Raw genomic sequence first — 23,590 nt, forward strand, 5'->3', positions numbered from 1 at the left:
TAGAGATGAAGGCTTTAATGGTGGAGCACGACCTTGAAGGAGTACTAGAAGGAGAGAGTAAGCCGCCCGCGACCCTGTCATCGAACGAGAAGATCATGATGGGTCTCACCAACATCAATATCAAGATAAGGGATGAGGATCAAGCCTTGTTAATGTTGAGCATTCTGTCAGAGTCCCATGAGAGGTTTGTCATCACCAAGCTTCATGGGAGAACAAGAATCACCTTCAAGACATCAAGGTGATGTTTAACTCGAAAGAGTTGCGGAAGAAGGAGACCGGTTACCAAGGGAACGACGATGAGAGAACTATTGTGAGAGGCATAACGGATAGTCCAATGCAGAAAGTCCAGGCAACGACAAATATAGGGGTGACCGAGCAAAGCGATGTAAAAGATGATATTCTTAAAGTTGGAGCAAATAGGGGGACAAAAACCCTTACTACATCGGGTCAGCCAAGTACACTATGTGTTTTAGTAGTCATGACTAAGAATTGTTTACTACTTATCGGTAGACAGAAAGTGGTAGAATTTTTATGGCTGGTGAGACATGTGATATTCGAGGTTGGTAGAGTTGAATTTGAGATATATTATGGTAGTAAGGTAACATTGTTAGATGTTAGGCATGTTCCAAGTATAAGGAGAAACTTGATCTTGTTATGGAGTCTTGATGTTACTAGTTGTAAGTACAAGATCCAAGACGGAGTCATGAAAATATGGGAAGATGCTCTCGTATTAATAATAGGGGTGCTGCTGCAAGGACCGTATGTCTTGCAGGATAAAACCGGATCTACGTCAACAATAGAGTGGACTCCTAAAGAAAAGTACTTGAATGTTCTCCGGTACGGAAGGGTGAACTAATGCAAGGAGTGTACGATGGTTGGTAAGTCCTCGGAAGCCCTCTTAAGAAGATATGTTACTTCTGACGAAGCTATCTTGACCAAGCAGTGTAAAAGTGCATCCCCGGTGAAGGTGGAGTCTTGTGCGAATGCGAGACCTTGGAAGAAGATGGAGTTTAAAGACTTGAAAACACAGCCCATGTTGATAGAGAATCTTTAGATTGGAAGATCCAAGAGGAGACATCATTCTCTATTGAGTAGCTCACGAGCAAAAGACGGGCAGGGAAAACAGTCAACATCGCTGAAAAAAATGGGCTTAGGGAATTAGTGGTTTTGGAGAATGTTGAAACCATTGCAAATTTGGCTTGTCTCATGATCGGTAAAAGTTATGCAAAAATTTCAACGAAGCCCAACGCCCCCGAAATATCCATGGGTGGATTGGACTTGAGTGGCACATACAAAAGTGGAGGCGGAGCCCGCAAGGACTGAACCCGTGAGGGCTGTGATGGAGCAGTCCAGTATGTGAAGTTAGATCGTGGTTTTGGCTCAATGCGAGCCATGGTGAAGATTTGTTAGAGACATCTCACATCAAGCCCCAAAGATTCGAATGAATCGAAGACTCGAAAACCCAAAAACGAGAATGGAGATTGGTCAAAGAGAAGGATGAAGAAGCTGTAGAGTATGCCGAGGCAAAGATTAGAGTGTGCCTAGGCAAAGTTTTACTGAGGCACCAGAAATTCAGTGTCGAGGCATAGTTTTCCGTGCTGAAGCACAAATGGCCAAGTAAAAGATATTCTCGTGGTTCCATTTTCCGGTGCGATTTCGTTATAAATTAGAATTTCCTTAGAGATAGATATTCTAGAATATATTCTTTGGGTATTTAGAGTACATATTTGATACTAGGGATATGAGTTTTGTCTATAAATATGGGAAGAATGTTAGAATACAATTTACCTTAAGTGAATCACGTGTAATTTTCTTGAGAAATTCTCGAGTTATTCTCTTAGAGGCTTTAGGGTTCGTAGAGTAAGAGAATTGTGAGTATTAGAGAATTAGAGGCTCTTCTTGAGTTAGGTCTTATAAGGGGTTAGGAAACACAAATGTGAACTCTGTTGTAATCTCATGTTTTCGATCTAGTGTATACTCATGTTCTATCCGTGAATGTTTTGCTCAACTTGATGGTTTTACCACGTATATTTGGTGTCGTTCATTTTTCAATTTCTCATTGTTCTAATATCGTTTGGGTATCTTGTTTCAACAATGCTTGTATTGGTGTTTTTTTTCCAATGAAGATGGAGCTAAAGCCCCGAAAACCAAAAAGAAAAGGATATAAGATACAAAATCGAGTAAAGAGACTCAAGTGATTTGCATAGAACAAGCAATCTAATGTTAAATAGCTGACGCAACGTACACGCAGTAACCCGTCACAGACCCGTTGATTCGCGCACGAATATCGGAACTATGACCTTCTACTACCTGTTGATTCTACGAATACTAGGAAATAGGCATCAAACTCAAATCGACTCCGATATTGGGCAAGAGCACAAAAGCTCTTAATTTTATTCATTGATCAAAAGACAAACGTTTAGCTCTAGGGCTTATAAAACTTAAATAGGGATTAAAAAAATACCTAAATTGCATAAAAAGAAATAAACTTTCCTAAAATTGCAAAAACATCCAAAAAACGATAAAATGCCCGTTTGAGGCCCTAAACGATAAAATTTGCCTTAAATATCGAAAAATCACGGCGAAGTGAATTTTGCTCCGGATGCCGTTTCCCTTGAGATAGAATCATCATAACCTATTTTCTTCCAAGTACCGATTTGCCACTATTTCTGTTGCATCAATAGCGAACAACTGTGGAATTGGGCACCTCAAGGAAGACGCTTTGGTAAGACAATATCAATGGATAGAGACTACAACATGGAACATTGGAGAATTTATGGGGGCATTAAGATGATTCGATAAAAGAGAGACGAGAAGAGCAAATCATAAAATTAACAAGAACTAGGTACCACACATTAAATTGTGCCGAGTCGATCCACCATGTATATCATTATTCATCAACAATGCTCAAAAGTAAATGGAGTTTCCACTATCCACTAAATACTAGATCAACAAAGTATTGTTAAATATTGTCGTGATGTATTATATATTTATTAATGATCATGATATTTTGTGAAAAACTTATGATAAGTAAAATATATAGAATTTTTGCAATTCTTTTTTCCGAAATTGGATTTACTTTTGAAACTGTATCTTGAGTCTTTCTTACCAAATATTTCCATAATCACCTCATTTATACTAACTTTTATCTATTTTTAATATTTCATAATTAACTTTTTAGTCTATTTCATTAAGTAATTTCTGAAATTAAAAAAAAAACAAAGAGGACACAAATGGAGGGAGTGAGAGGCAATGGGGTACAACCCCATTCTTTGTTCACAAATTATCAACGACCTCACCTAGAGCGGCAATGGCAATTAGCATTGGACTTTCATCACCCCTTCTTTGTTGCCTCTCTCATTTCATGTACAGAGAGAAAGCAATAATAGAGTGGGACGATGGCCGGTGGGGGCCTCGTTGCAGTCACTACTACCGCGAGGTTGTTGCCAATCTTTAGCGTAGCCAACAACCTAGATCAGGGTGGTGGCCTAGGTGTCCACTATTGGAGCCCAAACTAGTTACAATCTCCCCCTTCTTGTACTTCTCGTGAATTAAGAGATCGAAGGAAAGTTTCCAAAGGCGAATGGCACAAAGCGACTTCATCGGTTGATCACCAATAGGGCTGGCAATTCGTGTCGTGTCGTGTCTAAACAGGTTCGTGTCATCAAAATTATAACCCGTACACGACATGATTATTACACGGGTCAGGTTTTGGATACACGAACACGACCTGTTTATATTCGTGTCAACCCGGACACAACACGTTTAAGCCTGTTTATCGAACCGTGTCATAATAGGTACACGTATCCGTACACGACACGATTATAACCGATTACTCGACACGTTAACACGACCCGTTTATTCGATTAGTCCGGTTATACAGACACGTTAACACGACCCATTTATCCGATCAACCCGATTACACGGACACGTTAACACGACCCGTTTATTCGACACGTTAACACGACCCGTTCATTTGACACATTAACACGATTACGAACTGTTTATTCCGAACAGAAATTTCTAAAAATTTCTAAAAATTCATGAGAAATTTCTAAAAATTCCGACCATGCTCATTTCATTCATAGAAATGGATCATAATCTAGGAAGTACAAAGATCATGAGATATAAGTCTACTCTTAAGTCTTAAAAAAAGATTACAATAACATGTAATAGCATCATATCATTGATGCTTCCAAAGTAGGCATTCACCATCAGAAGGAGCACAAATACATATAAATATATATGTTCACAATCACCTTCAAAGCTTTTATCTAATCGTCCAGGCATCTTGGAGAGCTTATCGAAATGGGGCTTGCAGTATAACACTTAGTCGTAGGAGGAGTAATTATTCAGCTGCATAACCTGCCCATGGGAAGAAAACTATATAGCAACTATGTGTTCATTTTCTATTTCTTATGTTGTCGGGTAGGAAGAAATGTGTATTTAAGCAATATCTGAATATATACAGATTAATACTCAATACACATATACATGCATATATAGCAGCTGGGGAATATAATATAAATCATACTGCAGATTAAATCTTTTTTCAAGAATGGTACAGCTACCAAGCAAATTAGTGGCGGTAGAGGCAGCAATGAGATATTAGTCAGCTAGGAAATTTCGGAAAACGTCTTGTTTAATTTCGATTTACATGGATACCACAAGACCAATGCCGTCCATCTACACACATGTTCTGATCGAAGAACTTGTATAGCCTTTCCTCTTCTCTGCCATTAAAACATATGAGGGACCTAATAGAGGTCGCATCTTTATTTAATGTCATGGGACCATATAATTGGGACAACCACTGCGACTTGTATAATCAATCTGGATAGATACATTCTTCCTTCTTTTTCAGTCCTTTTCCAGTTTTCCTTTCCTTTTTTTTTTCTTCTGTTTGTATCTTAGCAGCACCTAAACAACACCTCTAATCAACAACACCTAAACACATCTAATCTTACTTCTGCACAGAATCAACTATGCAGCAAAACAGAGTGCAAAATTGGACGAAATCAAAGATGCAACAAACTGAGTAAAGCAGCGCAAGGATGGGGAATGCAGCGGACGGGTCTGCAGAGCAGCCAGCAACGATACCTGAGGTTGAGGCCGTGCGGTTGAGGTCTCGGTGACGTCGCAACGTCTGAATAGTTAGAGAGGGCTCAACAGTCGACGACTCGAAGGTCGTCGGGGGGAGGTCGCTGCGCTGAGGTCACGGGGTCGAGTGACTCGAGCCGGGTTCGAGGTTGACGTCGTCTCTGAGGTCGGAGAGAGGCTCGAGTCGAGGTTCGCGGGGTCGCGGTCACGGGGGTCCGAGGTCGCAGGGTCGAGCGGCAGGAGACAGGAGCAGGACAGGGGGTAGGACCGCAGGAGGCTAGGAGGAATTTCAAAATTAGGGCATGAACTCTGATATCAGAAAAAATCATGAACTCTCCTCTCGTCCTCCTGTCCCTGTGCAGGAGGAATTTCAAAATTAGGGTTAGTGGAAGGGTATATTGGTAAATTCGATTAGATAAACGGGTTAACGGATTACACGATTAAATAACATGATTAAACACGTTTAAATAAACAGATTTAATCGTGTCTAATCGGGTTATGCGGGTTCAACCCGTTAAGACACGTTTATTAATCGTGTCTAAACAGGTTGAATCCGTTTTAGACCGAATATCAAAATTTCAACATCAACCCGAACCCGTTTAAACTTCGTATTGTATCCATGTCGTGTTATCGTGTCGTGTCAAATATTGCCGGCCCGAAATCACCAACAACTCCAAAGATTACTGGCAATCTCAACGGGACTAGTGGTGGCCAATATTGGATATCCATCGCTCCTCTCTCTTACATGTGTAGAGAGAGGACAAGGAGGGTGGAATGAGCCCGACACCAACCACTACTAGCCTGATGAGTTCTTCAGGGGTTTAAAGATCGCCAGGAACCTCGCCTCCCATGTTTATCTTCGTTGGTGTCGACTATCGTTATTTCTTCTTTGAGTGTTCTTTAAAAATCTTTTTTTTTCTTTTGGTGTGATAGGAATTTTATCTGACAAATATGTCTACACAAGAAGTTTAGATTAAAAAATATTTTGTAAGAGAGTCTATTTTCGAAAATTAGGCTCCCTTTTGCTTCGCGTAAATGGTTTTTTCATGTGAAATGCTCAAATTTTATTCTGTCAAAAGAAATTATAAAACCAGGAAGGTGCCACGTGGATAGGGCTAATTGACTAAGGCAGCCAAAAAGGCATGAGGCGGAACCCAATCAATGCTAACGTAACATAAGTTCTCGTGGCGAAGGGGGCACTGGTCTTATTTGCATTTATTCCTTTCCTCCCCTCGGAATGTCCCTTTTTATTAATGCCCTCTGTTTTGCATGCATAGGGCAACGGCAAGCCCTGAATTGACATTTCACGGAAAAAGATATTGGGTGATCTTACTTCACCACATAGCGTGAGGAAACACCAATCAAAATTGCATAAAACTATAGACTTGATACTAATCGCTCAAATAATTATCATAATTATTCTTTATTAAAAAATTCTTATTAGTTCTTTCTCTCACACGTCATTTGACGTAGGATCATATAAAATTCCTCTCCATTTCACGCCTCCTACTGTCTGCATCTCAACACCCAATAGAAATGGAGTAACTACTTCACGTAACCTTTTATAGAAATTATAAACCAAAGGACAAAACATTATATATTAAATGAAGAAAGTGATGTTATAACAGTTATATCCTATTATTAATCGACCTATACATTCTTACAAATTTAATTATCCACCTAAAAGTGCATTTAATAATTCTCCTAATAGTCATATTTATTTCAAATTAGGAGAATTTTTTTAGGTGATAAATAAAATGATGAAACAATTATTCTTAATCAATGTGGATTGGTTCAAACGATTCGGCACTTATTCTGCTTAAGTAAAGTCACGGATTCGAGTCATTGTAAATATGGAAAATTGAAGTCGTGAGAGCTTTAGTATTTAGTGGACCGACCTGGCTGTACTGGATTAGTTGAAGTTTAATTGGATTTCGCATATCAGGATTCACACAAAAAAAAAAGGGAACAATTATTCAATGAATGAGAAGAGAAATCACATTGGCGCATGAGCATACCTTTTCACTTCTCCTTTTCTTATTCCTTTCTGTCATTGTTATCAGAACCGGACCGGACCGACCGGGTCGGTCCGACCGGTCGGTCCGGTTCGGTTCGCCTAAAAACCGAAATGGCAGCTTTGAACCGCCGGACCCATTGAACCGGCCGGTTTTAAGCAAAATTTCATTAAATCGGCGGCCGGTTCATGGGTTTTTTATGGGTTTCCTATTTAATGTAAAATTGGTTGGTTGTGTAAGGATTTGAACTCATGACCTCTTGCTTTTCATATTAAGCATACTACAAACCAAGCCCACCACTACTTTTTGTTCTTTAAACTCTACTTAAGTACTTATTAAAATAAAATATTTATTTGAAGTAAGAAATATTAAATATAGATACATTCTTATACTATTGTTTATATTTCTTTAAAATCATCATACTTTTATCTTAATTATCATAATTTTTTTAAATATATGAATATTTATTTTATTTTAATAACGAGCGGTCCAACCCATCGAACCCCCCGTTGACCCATAAACCCATGACCCCGTACCCCTTCCGGTTCATCATCCGGTCCGGTTCTGATACCACTCTGGTTTCTGTACTCATGAGTCTCATTCGTAGGAAGACAAAAAAAGTAGATAAATGAAAGTGATATAATGATTTTGTTCTAACTAGAAATTAATACTTTGTTTATTCTATCAAAAAAATTAATACTTTGTTCGGATACGAGGGAAATAGGGAAGAGAAGGGAAGAGGAGTAAAGCATACAACTAATTTTTCCTCTCCTCCGTTTCCTTTCCCTTTGTTTCCTCGATCCATACCAAGGGTAAGAGTATTCCATTTGACAAATCGAATTAGTGTGGGCGACACCAATTATTGAATTATAATCAAGAAATTTTATGTTCAATCTAATCGGTGGATCTTCTTGTACAGTTCACTCGAAGAAGGATAAATTACACTGGTGGTCTAAAATTTTTTACAAATGTTTCAATATGGTACAAAATGTTTTTTTTACTACTTGATGGTACAAAATGTTTCAAAGTTGTTTCAGTATAATATAAACCGTCATCTCGACGCCGTCAAGCCGATGCTGATGGTGCAAAATCGATTTTTTTGGGACATTACATGATGGTGCAAAATGTTTTGAAGTTGTAACTTAATAGTACATAATGTTTTACGTAAGTTACATGATGGTGCAAAATTTACAGTCTTGTAAAGGATGACTTGACGGCGTCAATGGCGAGATGACGGTTTGTACTATACCGAAACAACTTTGAAACATTTTGTATCATTAAGTAGCAAGAAAAACTTTGTGTACCATATTAAAATATTTATAAAATTTTTTGAACCATTAATGTAATTTATCCCCTCAAAGAAAGCATACGAGTCACCAGCATCGATAGCCCGTGCTACGTACTCTGCGTTCTCCGAGATCAACCGATAAATTCTCTAACTAATTAAACTCCCAAAACCGGGAACACTCATTGTTGGTCAGTGTGAGGCTAATTATTTTGTTGCTAACTAGCAGGACGTTACCGGGCAGCTTTCCTTCTCTCTCTCTCTCTCTCTCTCTCTGTCTGCTGCTATAAATTACAGAGGAAGGGGGACGGCGCCTCTTCAGTCCTTTCTGCGCTTCTTAGTCGGAGGGGAAGTCATGGCATGGCCGCTTCTTCTTCTTCTTCTTCCCTCCTTCGCAACCCCACGGTGGCGATTCTCGTGGTCCTCTGTTTGTGCTCTGCTCTGAAGCTCTGCAATGGCTACTACTACACACCATCAACAGGCACAGTTTCGGACACCGCCCCACCGCCCCCGCTTCGCCAGCCACAACTACAACAGGGACGCCCTCACCAAGTCCATCCTCTTCTTCGAGGCCAGAGGTCCGGGAGGCTCCCTTCCAGTCAGAGGCTCACTTGGAGGAGAAACTCTGGCCTCTCCGATGGCTCCGCCGCCCATGTATGTCTATTCTCCCCCATTATGAACAATGTGGAAGCGGGCTTGCCCATCTTCTTTTAATTTTCAGTAAAAAGTGTGATTTTTCCTTCTTTTTTGGGCCATTTTTCTGATGAAAAATGCGTTCTTTTGGTCGAGTGAGTGTATGGTGAGGTGGGTTTGATGAATTTTTCATGCTTCTGAGAACAGAATGGGAAATGGGTTCTGCTCTTTCTGTTGTTTAATCGAATGGAATGTGAAATCTGGTGACATACTCATGTCTCGTGATTGTGTTTTGAGGGAGGGATGTGAATTGCTGATTTTCGGGACTAATTCGGACAATGCAGGTGGATTTGGTCGGAGGGTACTATGATGCAGGGGACGTGAAGTTCGGGTTCCCAATGGCTTTCACCACCACAATGCTGTCGTGGAGTGTCATCGAGTTCGGAGGACTGATGAAGTCGGAGCTCCCGAACGCCAAGCAGCCATACGCTGGGCTACTACTGACTACCTCCTCAAGGCCACCGCCCATCCTGACACCATCTACGTGCAGGTTGCGATTGGCTTGATTTGTTCCTTCCTTATCACTTGATTTGTGAAAGTCATTAAGAGTATACGTGAACATTTTCTTAGATATAATGTAGGGAGGTCTTCTCTTTGGACAATATTAACTGGAAAACTGTGAATTTGTCTAAGATAAATGCTTAGTTTTGGGATAGCTATGCAGATTATGGTCACTGTCAACCAAAATGCGATTATTACTGAGCGGGAAATCTAAGTGCTGTGACAATTAAGTTATGCGAGCTGGGTAGTAATACTCATGGAAATTTGTATAATTAGTGCTGCGACAAAGGAGTCTTTTACGGGGACGGAAAGTCCTCTAATAGAGTGGATGCTGGCAAAAATCCTGCAGGACAAATTAAGCTAGTTGGAAGCAGAACTTAGGTTCGTGTTCATTGTCACTCCTTATGGGAGGGATATATGCAGACTTCTGCGGTTGAAGTTCATTTTCTTTACATGATTGAAGGTAGGGGATGCCAATAGGGACCACGAGTGCTGGGAGAGACCCGAGGATATGGACACACCAAGGAATGTCTACAAGGTTGACAAGAACTCCCCGGGTCTGATGTTGCCGGTGAAACTGCTGCTGCTCTTGCAGCGGCCTCTCTGGTCTTCAGGAGGAGTGACCCAGCTTACTCCAAGCTCCTTGTCAGAAGGGCTCTTAGGGTACGTCTACCTAATCTCGATTAGTTGAATAAGATGAGATTGTACAAATTTCTCGTACTCGGATATCGCAAGAAGCAATGCTAAGTGAGGTTTCCATTCAACTGGTATGCAGGTCTTCCAGTTTGCTGATAAGTATAGGGGACCCTACAGCAATGGGTTGAAGAGAGTTGTGTGCCCTTTCTACTGTTCTTACTCTGGTTATGAGGTAAAGCTAATAATTTGTTTCTTTAATTATACCATCTCACTTTTGCTTTTTATAAAGAAAGTTGATTGACTGGAAGAAACTTTGCACACTAGCCTAGACCCACATCCACATGATTTAAAGAAATCGTTATTTTATGCAACATCAGTAGACTGAACCAATCACATCCCGTAAAATATGTAAACTCAGTACCGAATGTGCAAGATACATATTATCATGTTAACTCTAAGCCCGTGCGTTACTGAAATCTGTGTAGGATGAGCTGCTGTGGGGAGCAGCTTGGCTGTTTAAGGCCACGAAAACCCGATCTTCCTCAAATACATCCAAATCAACGGACAGACTCTAGGAGCCGGAGAGTACGACAACACGTTCGGGTGGATAACAAGCATGTCGGTGCAAGAATCCTTCTCTCCAAGGTCTGTTTACCGTTTGCCTCTTCCTACCTCCAATGTAATACTTTCGTCGATTGATTTCGCGAAAATCATATTTGGTTGTGGACCCTTCAATGAATACGACCGTTTTTACTTGTTGCTGGGGATTCGGGTAGGCATTTCTGGTGCAGAAGCTGCAATCACTTCATGACTACAAAGGCCACGCAGATAACTTCATATGCTCGGTGATACCAGGGGCTTCTTTCTCTTCTACCCCATACACTCGTGGTATTTAACTCTTCACATCTCTGTCCCTCGTTTGTGACGGCTCTATGTTTTTGTTTTTTTGTTTTATGTTTCATTGAAGCTTTTGTCTTGTTTTTCTCTCGGGGAAATTAACGAAAGGGGCCTGCTCTTCAAGATGAGCGATGACAACATGCAGTACGTGACGTCCACCTCATTCCTGCTATTGGCCTACGCCAAATACTTGACATCCGCGGACAGGATCGTTAACTGTGGAGGCACGACCGTCACCCCCCAGCCGTTCTCCGCTCCATTGCCAAGAAGCAGGTGGACTACTTACTGGGGGACAACCCCTTGAAGATGTCCTACATGGTGGGGTACGGACCACGGTACCCGCAGAAGATCCACCACAGGGGGTCATCCCTCCCCTCCATCGCCACCCACCCTGCCAAGATCCAGTGCCACGCAGGCTTCGACTTCATGCACTCCACCTCTGCCAACCCCAATGTCCTGGTGGGCGCCGTCGTGGGCGGGCCCGACATGAACGACAGGTTCCCGGATGATCGGTCTGATTATGAGCAGTCCGAGCCTTCCACCTACATCAATGCGCCTCTGGTCGGGGCCCTTGCATATCTCGCGCACTCGTTCGGTCAGCTCTAATAGAAGACCGGCTCTGGAGTGGAATCTCCTGTTTCGTGTTGCGGACGCCTCGAGCGCATTTACTTAATATATTTCCGACAAGTTAGGGTGTTTTTTTTCTTCTCTTTTCCGTGTGTAGTGTAGAATTTGGGTCGATGGGGTCGAGTCCTTAAAAGAAGGGAAAGGGAAAAAGGACTCGAGCCCCAAACCTATTGAGGGTGGAGTTGGAAGCCTTTGTGATGTGGTCAAAGTGTAGATATGGAGGGCTAATGTAGTGTGGGATAGGGTTAAATTAGTGATTTTATTACTTAAATGACAAGGTCATATTTCGTGCCTAGAACGGCATTTCTTGAAATTATATATTATGGAATTATGGGTGGGGAGAAGAAGTTTTATTTTGATCTTTAATTAGGGTGCTTGTCTTTTTTTTTTTTTTTTTGGTAAATGGGGTGCTTTGTCGTGTAACCTCTTTGGTGATGTTTAATTATAACTGGGCTTTATTGAGTTTGTGTTAAGGATATGTCTTCGGGACTTGAAGTGTGTCCATTTTTCTTCACTTTGCAATGCAATGCAAATATGAGAAGTCTCTTTATTGGGTGAAAAAGGGAAGGGGAAGTAATGCAAGAATAGAAAGAAAAAAGACGTAATATAATAACACTTGTATTCGTCTCGAATTAAGGTTATGTTTTGGTTGATTGAAATTGTCAATCCATTCCGAATCTGTTCCGCAAGGAACAACATTTTTCGCGTTTCGTTGCATCCGGAATAGGAATAGCAATTTCAGATGAACTCTCTCATCCTCCATAGGGGGCATGGCCATTACCCACTCCACTATCCCCCATAGCAACTCTTATCGGGAATAGATATTAAATCTCCATCTTGTACTTAGCTCAACCCCTTCACTGTCACCGTTCAACCGTTACTGCTCTCAAGCTCCACCATCACTGCCCGCGGCTTGCCACAATCTCGTGAACCATAGGTCCGACCTTGAGCCACTCAAAAGGTTAGATCTAAGGTGGCTCAAGAGCCACCCAGGAGGTCCTCCACGCGATCCAGTCTCGAAGTCCTCACGGCAGGGCCGTCGATTGCTACCGTCGTCGACGACGACAATGCTGCCACCTTCGCAAGGCTTCGACCGCTAAAGACGACTTAGACGCAAAGGCGAGGCGGAGATCGAGAAAGCTGCCACCCAGGAGGTCGACCTCACTCCATTCGCGAACCCCCTAGCAGCGGGGAGCCATGTACTATTCATCTTCTTCATGTTGAAGAAGATGAACAATGCATTTTCTTTCCTTTTAATTCTATTTAATATAATATTTTAATATTTTACAAAAGGGGTATTCATATCTTTTTATCTTGTTTACATTGTATTCTCGGTTTTCACCTTTTTTCTATTCTGTCCAACCAAAATAAATAAATTTCATCAGAATTTCTATTACATTCTCTGTCAATTCTAATCCATGTCCAATCTATTCTGTATCAATTCCATTCCAGTGAACCAAACGCAGCCTAAGAGATTTCATATTCAAATATTATTGATATAAACATACGAGTCCTTCTTAGGTCATCTCAGGTATTGAACCATTAGAGAGGATAAAGAGGGGGATATATTATTTGCAGAAACTTATATATATCCTGATAAAATTATTGCAAAGTAATTGTGCTATGAAATTAGATTGTCCCTTTCGATCCGGCCTCCTACGGGTACAAGTTATACCAAGAATCCCATGTTGTCATATGAGACTCATAACAATGAAACAATTACTGCAGGATTGAGTCTAACGACGTGTTGACCGTTGACAGGGCGAGGGGTTTTTTTTTTTTTTTTTTTTGTGGAGGGGAAGGCATGTGAGATTGTTGGGAGTTGTCGAAAAGCTGCCCCCTTTGGCCATTGGGCAGTTTCAAATGTCAGACATCTCAGACCCGAGTCAGAGCCGAGATGGCTTTTTCTCGCACGAGATGTATGAGACCACATGGACATGGACACAATAATTAAAAAGAATATAATGATATCTATAATCCAAAGGAAGACATTCATCCTTCGAGGCCATGGTCCTTAATTGGGGTTCATTGATTAATTAATCAGAGTGACAGTTGATTAATAAGATTATCTTATACAGTTAAGTCCTCCAAAATTTTCTATGTAGTTATCCGACATTAGTACGGGACATTGGCGCGTCTACGTAGTGAGGACTTAGGATCCGAGGAATGTCTTCAAAGATGGGCTACCGGTTAATGCATCGCGAATCAAGGGTGCGTATCTGCCTCCCAAAGTAGGAGGGTTTGGGAGACGAGTTTAGACATTGAAAATTCTATGAGAACAAGGAGACAATATGATACATTGATATTTCAGCTTCAGTGTTTAGTAATTTCACACATACTATATCGATTTAGCATATTTACTATTTATGATGGACTTGTATTAATCACGAATAATAGAGATACCAAACACTTAGAATGAAATATTAAACATTCAAACTGAAAATATTAAATGTATCACCGTGAATCTTTGTCATGTTAAACGTATCAATTTAAATTTATTGCTATATTTTGGAAGAAAAATGACGAGGCATAATAAGCTAATGGAGAGCACGGGGTCGATATTATCATGTAGTTAGATTTCGAGGCATATGGTACTTATTCGTGCAGGAACGGCAAAGGATCGGGGGCTCGCATGTTTAGATCACGTCGGATGTATACGCTTTCTCAGGCGAAGAAAGGTAGGAGAGGCCACTCGAAGCACTTCATGGATAAGGTCTGAACCGACGCTCGAATAAAATTAGTCTTTAACTAATGAGTAGAGAATCGCTGTGTCTTGCAAACAGCACTGGGCCGGTATCTCGCAAGCAGCCCATTCCTGGGCCTCAGCATCTACAGAAGCCCAAGACCACTTGGCCCAACAGCAATCCATTATGTCTGCTGCAACTTTGAAGAGCCAGGTCCATGAAATCAAGTCAATGGGCTTACTGAAACCCGAACCACTTTCCTCCTGAATTTGCTGGGACCTGTAAGAGGTTCGTTCGATTTATGAACTTGTACTGATGTTGGTACGAACTGACACTCGACTTCGGTACATCGGCGCATCAAGTTCTCTCATCGGTCAGGTAGGGCCAAACCAGCTCTGAGCTCCAGAGAGGAAATGGCCTCGTGCGACCAAGTAGGATCCCCAACAAATTTGGCCTGAAATTTCATCACTAAGGGCAGCGTCCACGTGCCACTAATTCACTACTAATATGTTGATATCAATTGAGAAACTGACGAGCGAGTTAAACACGAAATGTTTCTTCAATTATTGCCCCGTGTGGCACCGATTTCCGTGTGTTGACGATTAACGATCACAATGACTTACTAGAAATAATCATATGCATATTCGGCCAGTTCCAGAATACACTCGCTAGAATGTTGTGTCTAGAGATTTTTGGAGCATAAAATATCAGCATCAGCCATTGGGGTACTCAATTAATCCACAATATGCGCAATGGTTTCATTCAATCCAGTCTTCACATATGAACTATACATATAGAAAGATCAGTGCTTCTTTCTGCCATATATAATGGACTTTGCGAAGCCAGCTCGCCCCCAGACACGGATTCTGCCGCAGGCACAAGGTTTTAAGCTTAACTTTTATTCATTTGCTGCTAATTCATAGTTTCTCATGCAAACTCACCACATAATGCATTGTGCTTCGCGATACCACGATGTCTCAATTCATTGTGACTCGTCTGTCGCCGAGGGAACAGATTTTACCTGAAATAGAGCACGGTTACACAGTGATACATAAATCCGTCCTAAAGGGATACACGGAAAGCTACTCTACAGTGTAAACTGATTTTACACCCCTGTTCACAAGGGCTGGCATCCCGGATTATTGGGGTACAGGTCATAATTATATACGATTAATCAGGCCATTCCTACGAAAATGAGTGGTCTCCACTGATAATAGCACTGGCACCGAGCGTACAGAATATCAGCTTATAAAAGTAGTGTTTCAAATTGTGATTGTCTTGATAGTTCTTACCAATTGACGGAACTTGAGGATGTAGAACATCTCAAGGTATCGTCGAATTTCACGTCTCTCGAGCTTTGAAACATACTTCCAGAAGCCATAGACACCAGCAAGTGTCATCAACCTCTCGGAATAAATCTTCCAGGTATATCTGCACGACCACATAACACAGCTCAGGATAGCTCATGGCCACAGACAATCACTGTTACAACGAATTGGCAGTTGATAAAATGGAGGATGGGACTCTTCTGGCCTGAACCAGTGAATTTGAGCGAATTGAAACCATGGTTTTGTACACTAGCTGAACGATATGTGATTTCAATCCTCATGTTCACTTGTGGAACCCCAAAAAACCAACTTCTCTTTTCCTCCTCATAAATATCTAAGTTTTTACTCTTAAGGTTTGATGAAAGTAGATACCAACAGCCCGTTTGATTTTAGGATTAGTTTTTATATTTTTTAATTTTAACTTTAACTCTACCTACTACACACAACAAAAGTCAACAACACAACTATTACTTTTTTCATTTTCTTTAATTTTTTTAACTATTCAATTCAATTTTTAATACTAAATTCTCTCAATTATTCATTACTTTTTCACACTTTTTCTCATAATTCAACGATACAATCATTACAACCCAATTAAAATCAAAACTCAACTCTACTTTAACTCTAAAACCAAACACACCACAAATCACACAGATGGCTCTACTACGTAATTGAATCAGGGGAATATCATCAAATAAAGGTTTATAAGTAAAATTACCAAAGAAGGAAAACAAACGGAGATTGAGAGGTGAAAAAGTTACCTCATTAAAAAAATTAACTTATTAAACTGTGTGTTAAAAATAACTCTGTTCGTAAAAGGACGCATTTTCAATTTGGAAAAAACATAACCACAGTACTTGGTTCGAAAAAGGACGCTTTTTCAAATGCTGGACCTCAACCAGAGCAGTATCTCACCCACCCCCCCCCCCCCCCCCCCCCCCCTCCTGTTCTACCCCAAGTTGAAATGTGAACTTTTGCACAAAGACAAGGGAAGAGGGTCTTGCAGATACGGTTCTACTGACCTTTCGAAGATCCTCTGAAGCCCGCCATCAGATATTTTATTCCACTGAGTGGGTCCTCTTTGCACTGCTGAAAGAAATCTGCCATGAGAGTGGCAGCTCTATCAGGATGGTAAGGATCAATGTGGAATCCAGATATTCCGTGCTCGATTATCTCCGCAGGACCACCATGACAGGTGGCAAATGTAGGAAGGCCACAAGTCATGGATTCAACGACTGTAAGTCCAAAAGCTTCATAGAAGGCAGGCTGCAAACAAGGAGCATTGGAGAAGAAGAGTCATCCAACACCTCATCATACATAGCGACAGATAAAAACGAACTGATGAAGTTCAGAATAACAATCCACCTGAACAAAAATGCCTCTTGAATCAGCTATGTATCGATATAACTCGCCATTGCGAGCACGATTTGTTTGGGCTGACATCCACCGAAATTGGCCATCTAAGTTGTATTTCTCCATAAGGTCGTGCATCTTTTCAATTTCTGCAATTTCTTCTCTGTCTTTGGACTTCTTCACATCATTATAACCAGCAACGATAACAATATTTGCCAGCTCCCTCAGCTTAGAGTTCTTAGCGTAGCATTCCACCAATCCGGTTATATTTTTAACACGATCTAACCTAGCCATCGAAAATATCATGGGCTTCGACCTATCACTCAATGTTCCACTGCAACAGTAAAAGCGAAATGTCAAAAAGCAATTACATAGGATATCGCATTACAAGCATAATAAAATTTGTTGCAAGAGTTCCATGCCACCATTCTGTTCTGACCAAACCCAAGAAGGCATATTAAATATGTTGCAAGAGTTCCTTGCCACCATCCTGTTTTTAAAACCAGTAGACATCTTTCAAGAAGTCAAACATTCAATAATTTTCATTATCACTCACATGATATGCTAATTTTCGATTCTATTTTGATATTCGATATGAATTGACCATCAAACAGGCAAATAACAAGAGCAAAATTACAAACTGCCAAATTGGTCATGCACCCAAATAAATTGAAATTGGGCTGATAAAACAAATATGAATTGGTTTTGATAGATTTACCATCTGTAAGGACTACATAAAGAAGTCAACCTAATTCAAATATCCATAAGAGATGGGACAATGGGTACTCATTGGATGGCAACAAGGATATCACAGACACAGCAGAATATATAAGATAACTGACTTACATGTGCTCATCATTTTGTTCAGGGTCATACAACAGCTTCTCAATCGAACCATGTAATGCTGTAAGTCTCTTGCTCTTCTCGGAATATGGAAAGTAGATGGACATATCAGCACCAGGAGAGACGATATTGAACTTCGGATCAAACACATCAATTCCATGGACAACTCGATAGAGACCAGGAAGGGTGAAAGCAGAGTGGCTTTCATACTGTCCAACGGTATCTTTCCTGAGAGAAAGCTCATAAATCAAATAACAAGCAAGGTACTATAAAAATGAAAACATGATAAAACAGGGTTGATAGAGCCAAGCAGACGAAAAATTTTATCTTTAGAAGCACCTGAGAACAGTATAATAATTAAATTTGCTTAGTAACGATTTTCCATAGCTGATGCAAGGAAACAGTAATGTAAATAAGCTTGCTTAGTATTGCTTTGTCACAGCCACCAACAAAATGAAGTGAGCTATCACCGATATAGACGTACTAAACTCGTACATCTACCACTACTAGTTGCCCCTCTGATATCTGCTGAAGATATCTTCAAATCTACTTTCAAGATAAGACCCTTGGTAAATACTGTTCGAAAGCCACTTTAATTGAGCAAAGAAATCCCACATCAGCTAGTTTAAAGAAATTTACACGATATACCATGGGGGTAAAGTCTAAATTCATGGGCATATATTTCGAGTCAGAAATTGTCAGAGATGGATCCGCAGAAAATGAAAAATTCGTCAAAAGATACCAACTGTTTGACATCTCATTTCATGAAGCATAGCACGTCTACCCTCAAAAAGGAAAAAGTACTAGCAAACTAGTCAATAAAACATGCCAGTTCAAATTGGCCACAAGTGGAAACAAGAATTAATTCTATGATAACTACACTCCGGTGCCCTGATAAAAGTAGCAATGTGATATTGTGATGGGGGGAGAAAAACTTACGTTCCAGCAATCTCTTGGTAAGTACTGGTGATAATAAAATCAGCGTTATTCATGGCTAATAGGTCAGCAGTGAACTGACAGGAAAAGTGGTACTTCTCATCATATTTTTTCCAATAGATATCTGAATCTGGATACTTTGTTTTCTCCAACGCATGGGCAATTGTGCACTGCAGATACATTAGTCAAGGAAATGCATAATTAGAGTGACACTAAGTCATTATTATTATTATCTAAATATGATGAGAGCAGGAGAAAGCTAATACCTGTGTAACCCCCATCTTGGAAGCCAATAATGAGGCGACAAGATTTCCATCACTATAGTTCCCAATAATAAAATCTGGAATTCCTTGTAGCTCGGCAGTAATTTCATTTGCTGCATCCTGATACAATGCCAAAACAAATTAAAGAAAGAAAGACATTTCCAAATAAACAGATCTGATTGTGAAACGATTGCTTGGTGGTATTTTCACTAATGGGTGACATAAAAGTTGCAAATGAGGAAAGGTGTGGTGGAGGACTCTGCAAGCCGCAGAAGGAATGCTCAGTGCATCATGAACCACGTTGAGCAATGGCAGTCACTCTGGTGAGCTAAAGTTAACAGAACGAGTTCTCATAATGACGGGGAGTGAAGTCTCTATTGATGCCTATGGTGATACAGCAGGGCAGGGCAACAATGATAATCGGATATTTAGGTACATTTACCGCGTCAGTGATCTAGGGTTTCATTATCTATGATGGCCATTATTAGCAGAAATTCCCTAAGATTACAGGGAGCTGAGGGAAGCTACTCCAACGTGTGGGAGAGAAATGACCAATTACCACCTACATCGAAAAAGCTGTCATTGATGGCTCAGATAGAATAATTCTTCAATGCTCACTCTCAAAGACATTAATGGTAGCAATAAAACAGTGCATAAATAATCAGGAAAAACATTGATTCACTAGCTCTAATCCTCGTGGTAAATTCAAGTTAAGACTTATTATCATAAAGTCATGAAAACTCATTTAAGAAGAAAAGGGAGAAAGGGATACCGAGGCAAAAGTCTCCAGATAAGGCCAGATATCAAATCTCGAGATCCACTGACGCAAGATTCCCTTTTCTGATCTGAAAGGAACTCGTAAAATGTGTGTGTGCTCAGTTCCACTGACTCTTTCCATTCGTTGATTGCACGTAGTTCCTTTTGCATCAGGTATTAGCCTAGTAACCTGACAGATACAGTAAAGAGTTAGTAAAGACGGGATAAATCAGTCAAGAGACAATATGCTTGCTCCTTTAACAAAGCAATAGACTTACTATTAGAATCCTTGGAGTTATATCTAATCCTTGCTTCCGTATTCTCTCGAGCATTTCATTTTCAAGAGCCCGTACTTGATCCAGTATGTAAACAACCTGTACATGAAGAAAACAAATCATTAAGATGATATCAAAATGAGTAAACGTCACGCTATACTTGCAGTGGTTGATCCAACAAAGATGACAAACCCAATAATTAGAGAGCAGAAAATATGACAGAATCATGCTTTATCTCAACTTTGAAAGCAATCACTACCTGTCCGCCAGTGTCAGGCAATCCCAACACATTTGCTTGTCCAAAGTACCCATGTATAGACAAAATGACCACATTGAACACCATAGGGATCCTTCCAAGAAATGTCTCTAATGTAGCGGGATCAGGAGCCTGTAGGATATCCAAGAGAAGGTGCATCATCTCGAGCACCCTTGATGCAGTGTCACCCCAACCTTTCTCAAATCCCATACCTTGTAATCTGCGCCATAAATCAGATACAATGTTTTACCATGTGACCCCTGAACTTTACATGTCATAAAACTAAATCCAAAAGGAAATTAGCAACTGAGAAGTTATACACATATTCAAACTCAGCGAACGGTGCATCAGGAGGAAGTTTAGAAAGATAATCCTCTGCCTTTGCCAGAGCGGACTGAAGCCTCGGAACGCTCTGTATCCTATCATTGAGCATCAAGGTCTGCATAGATAATATAATGAGAATCTGTTATACGGAGCAGTCTCTCAAAAGAAAAAAAGTCCGTCATCAAAGAAGAATCAGAAACAACCCAATGGAGGTGGGGCCAATACAATTCAATGATGCTTCAGTAAACAAGTGACATCTGATAATATGATCGCTATCCATGTTGCTAAACTTACATATCCCTTATACTTGTGCGCCCGAAGGAAATCAAGTAACGGCTCCAAACAGTCCTTGTTCCGAAACATGATTGAAGAAAGGTGGCGGTTGAGGAATTGAACACCATTGCCGATGGATGAAGATCGATTAGGACGGGGAAAAGTTGCATTGAATGGCTCAAAGTCCAGCTCGAGGACGAAACCTTTTGAAGACCTGCCATATACCAGAGAGCAAAATCATCAAAGCCTAAAATTAAGAGCGAATCTTGTGTCATATAATATGAAGTTTGAAAAGGAAAGAGAAGTTGCGTACTGCCCATCCACAAGCTCTTCTTTAAAACAAAGATATTCCGAGACTGTCAATTGCTCAACGTTGAGCTCAAAAACATTAACACGGACATATTCCCAAACGCCAGGCCTCGGACGGATCGCAATTGCCACAAAAGGAGGCAATACGATGGCTTCCTATCACCAGAAATACACTTTTACATCAGAAAATGACCATTAAATGTCAATGTTCAGACAGTGAAATCTTCTTCGGATATCTCTAAACATATGTATACATGAAAATCAATCCTGCCACCCTTCCCCACATGACAAATTCTCATACAACATAAAACTCATCAGAAGCCGTGAATTTAAGCATGAAAGCAAGTTGTGCGGTAACAAGCTTCCTGTTGCCGGAGAGCCAAAAGTTTCACCGGCAAGTCTCAGTTCCCGTCAGCAGGCTATGATCTGTAGTAACTGTTAAGAGGAGCAGCAGAGTGGAAGCGGATACCTGCGCGCATCGGAGGACCTCGCTGAAAGGGCCATCCTTGAGAGCCTTCTTCGACTCATCATCGCCGATGATACCCTCGAGCTCGTCCAGGAGGTGATGCGGTTGCAATATCGCCTTCCCCTGAGCCACATACCTTCAGAGAAAAAAAAAGAAGAAGAAGAAAAGCAGAGAAGCAAACCCAACAAAAAAGCAGCTTTAATCGCTCAGTAATTTTTAAGAGGAGAAAAGCAGCAGAGGATCTCAACAGAAGGAAGATGGGGGTGCAGAACCTGGAGAGAAGAGCGATGAGCTCGTTCCGATGAGCGGAGAGAGTGCCCTCGACGCGGTCTCTCATGCTGGGGATCCGAGTCAGCTTAGGGCCCGACATGACTGAGACAGAGAGTGGGCGTTCGCCGCCGGTGCAGAGGTGACTGCGGAAGTTCTCGACTGATCAACCCAGTAAGTAAGGAACGAGAGAGGAGGGAGGGACGAAGAAGCAAGTCGTGCCTGAAGAGAGAAGAGGCTGGGGAATTTGATGATGGTGGGAGGGATGCTCCAAGCTCAGTGGCGTGTTTGAACAGCGTACGATCGGATTGGACACCAAAGAAGAAGAAGAAGAAGAAGAAGAAGAAGACAAACGGGGGCGGAGGTGTTGGCGCTGCGAGAGAGAGAGAGAGAATTGGTAGTTGCGCGAGTGAGACGTTGGTACTGGTAACACTCGACCCTTGGCTCTCGTTCTTACTTCTTATTTTTCTCTCTTACTTCGTTTGTTTATATTTTTGGATGTGGATCACCCCACGTATATAACGTTAGTCATAAGTTATTCGATATTTGTTTTATTTTAATAAGATTTTGAATTCGAGTCTTGTAAATTAAAAAAATTTACGTTAAGAGAATTTTATCTTTAGAATAGCTAATCAGGCTCGATTGCATTAGTCGAAAGAAGGTGCACACCGAAAGAAAATCTAATCAAAACCGATCGATTTCACTTCGAAGCGAGATTTGATCAAATAAGGAAATCTTTCACAATCATGAATTATTTTTTATTACAGGACTCGAAATCGAAATTTTGAATGACGAGAGTCAATTAATGCAATTGACTCGAAGAGATAACTTTATTTTTTTATTGCAACAAATACTTATAAATTTAGTACAATAAAAGATAAATTTTAATAATTATGAATAATCACACCCCGCAAATTAAATTAGAAACTCTTGATCGCCTAGCGGACAGCATACGCCACTTTATTATATCTCTTGTTTGACGAGATAAGGTGACTTTTATATGAAGCACGGATATGTTCCGGTGGCCCAGCCGCAGGTTTTCAATTCCCAAATTGTGGGTCCAACCTCCAATATGAGCTCGTAAAGATAAGAGGGCTCATGCACCCGAAGTACGTACGTAATTTTGTTTTATGTTTTCCTTGGTTCGATAATATGCTCCTAATTATTAGTGTACCAACGTCACTAATCTCATTGACGGCGTTACCAAATTCGTATGTAATCATAATAAAATCAAGTAAATTTTAGAAATTTATAGCTGCGTTATTAAATTATAATTAAAATCAATTCAAATGATTTAACGGTTGTTCTATTAATTTTATATTCGAGTTTTGTGAATGAAGAAAATTAATGTTGAAAAAATTTTACCCATTCGTGTACCGAATTGAATTAATCGAAATCCATTAAACTTTCATATGGTGATGTACATATCGAAAAAAATTATAACCAGATATCTTCGCAATATAATCCTATTCTACACTGAAAGTGAACTTTTCTATCAATATT

General features: G+C 40.5%; 2 protein-coding genes across 2 annotated transcripts; one reads left to right on the forward strand and one right to left on the reverse strand.

The window, feature by feature from the left end:
• Positions 1–8,854: 8,854 nt before the first annotated feature.
• Positions 8,855–12,256, forward strand: LOC116212205 (endoglucanase 17). Its single transcript, XM_031546775.1, is given in 13 exon segments — positions 8,855–8,966; positions 8,969–9,054; positions 9,378–9,513; positions 9,516–9,583; positions 10,058–10,142; positions 10,145–10,257; positions 10,370–10,462; positions 10,716–10,755; positions 10,758–10,835; positions 10,838–10,875; positions 11,007–11,140; positions 11,236–11,371; positions 11,374–12,256. Coding segments are annotated over 13 exon segments (1,479 nt in total). The 3' UTR covers positions 11,734–12,256.
• Positions 12,257–15,127: 2,871 nt separating this feature from the next.
• On the reverse strand, positions 15,128–22,553 carry LOC116210517 (sucrose synthase 3). Its single transcript, XM_031544401.1, is given in 17 exon segments — positions 15,128–15,459; positions 15,731–15,869; positions 16,789–16,837; positions 16,840–17,032; positions 17,132–17,453; positions 17,966–18,190; positions 18,902–19,068; positions 19,165–19,281; positions 19,934–20,107; positions 20,196–20,291; positions 20,452–20,668; positions 20,769–20,887; positions 21,067–21,259; positions 21,359–21,510; positions 21,824–21,956; positions 22,093–22,233; positions 22,310–22,553. Coding segments are annotated over 16 exon segments (2,433 nt in total). The 5' UTR covers positions 22,191–22,233; positions 22,310–22,553; the 3' UTR covers positions 15,128–15,420.
• Positions 22,554–23,590: the final 1,037 nt, after the last annotated feature.

This window comes from Punica granatum, chromosome 6, assembly GCF_007655135.1.
Source record: "Punica granatum isolate Tunisia-2019 chromosome 6, ASM765513v2, whole genome shotgun sequence".
NCBI lineage: Eukaryota > Viridiplantae > Streptophyta > Magnoliopsida > Myrtales > Lythraceae > Punica > Punica granatum.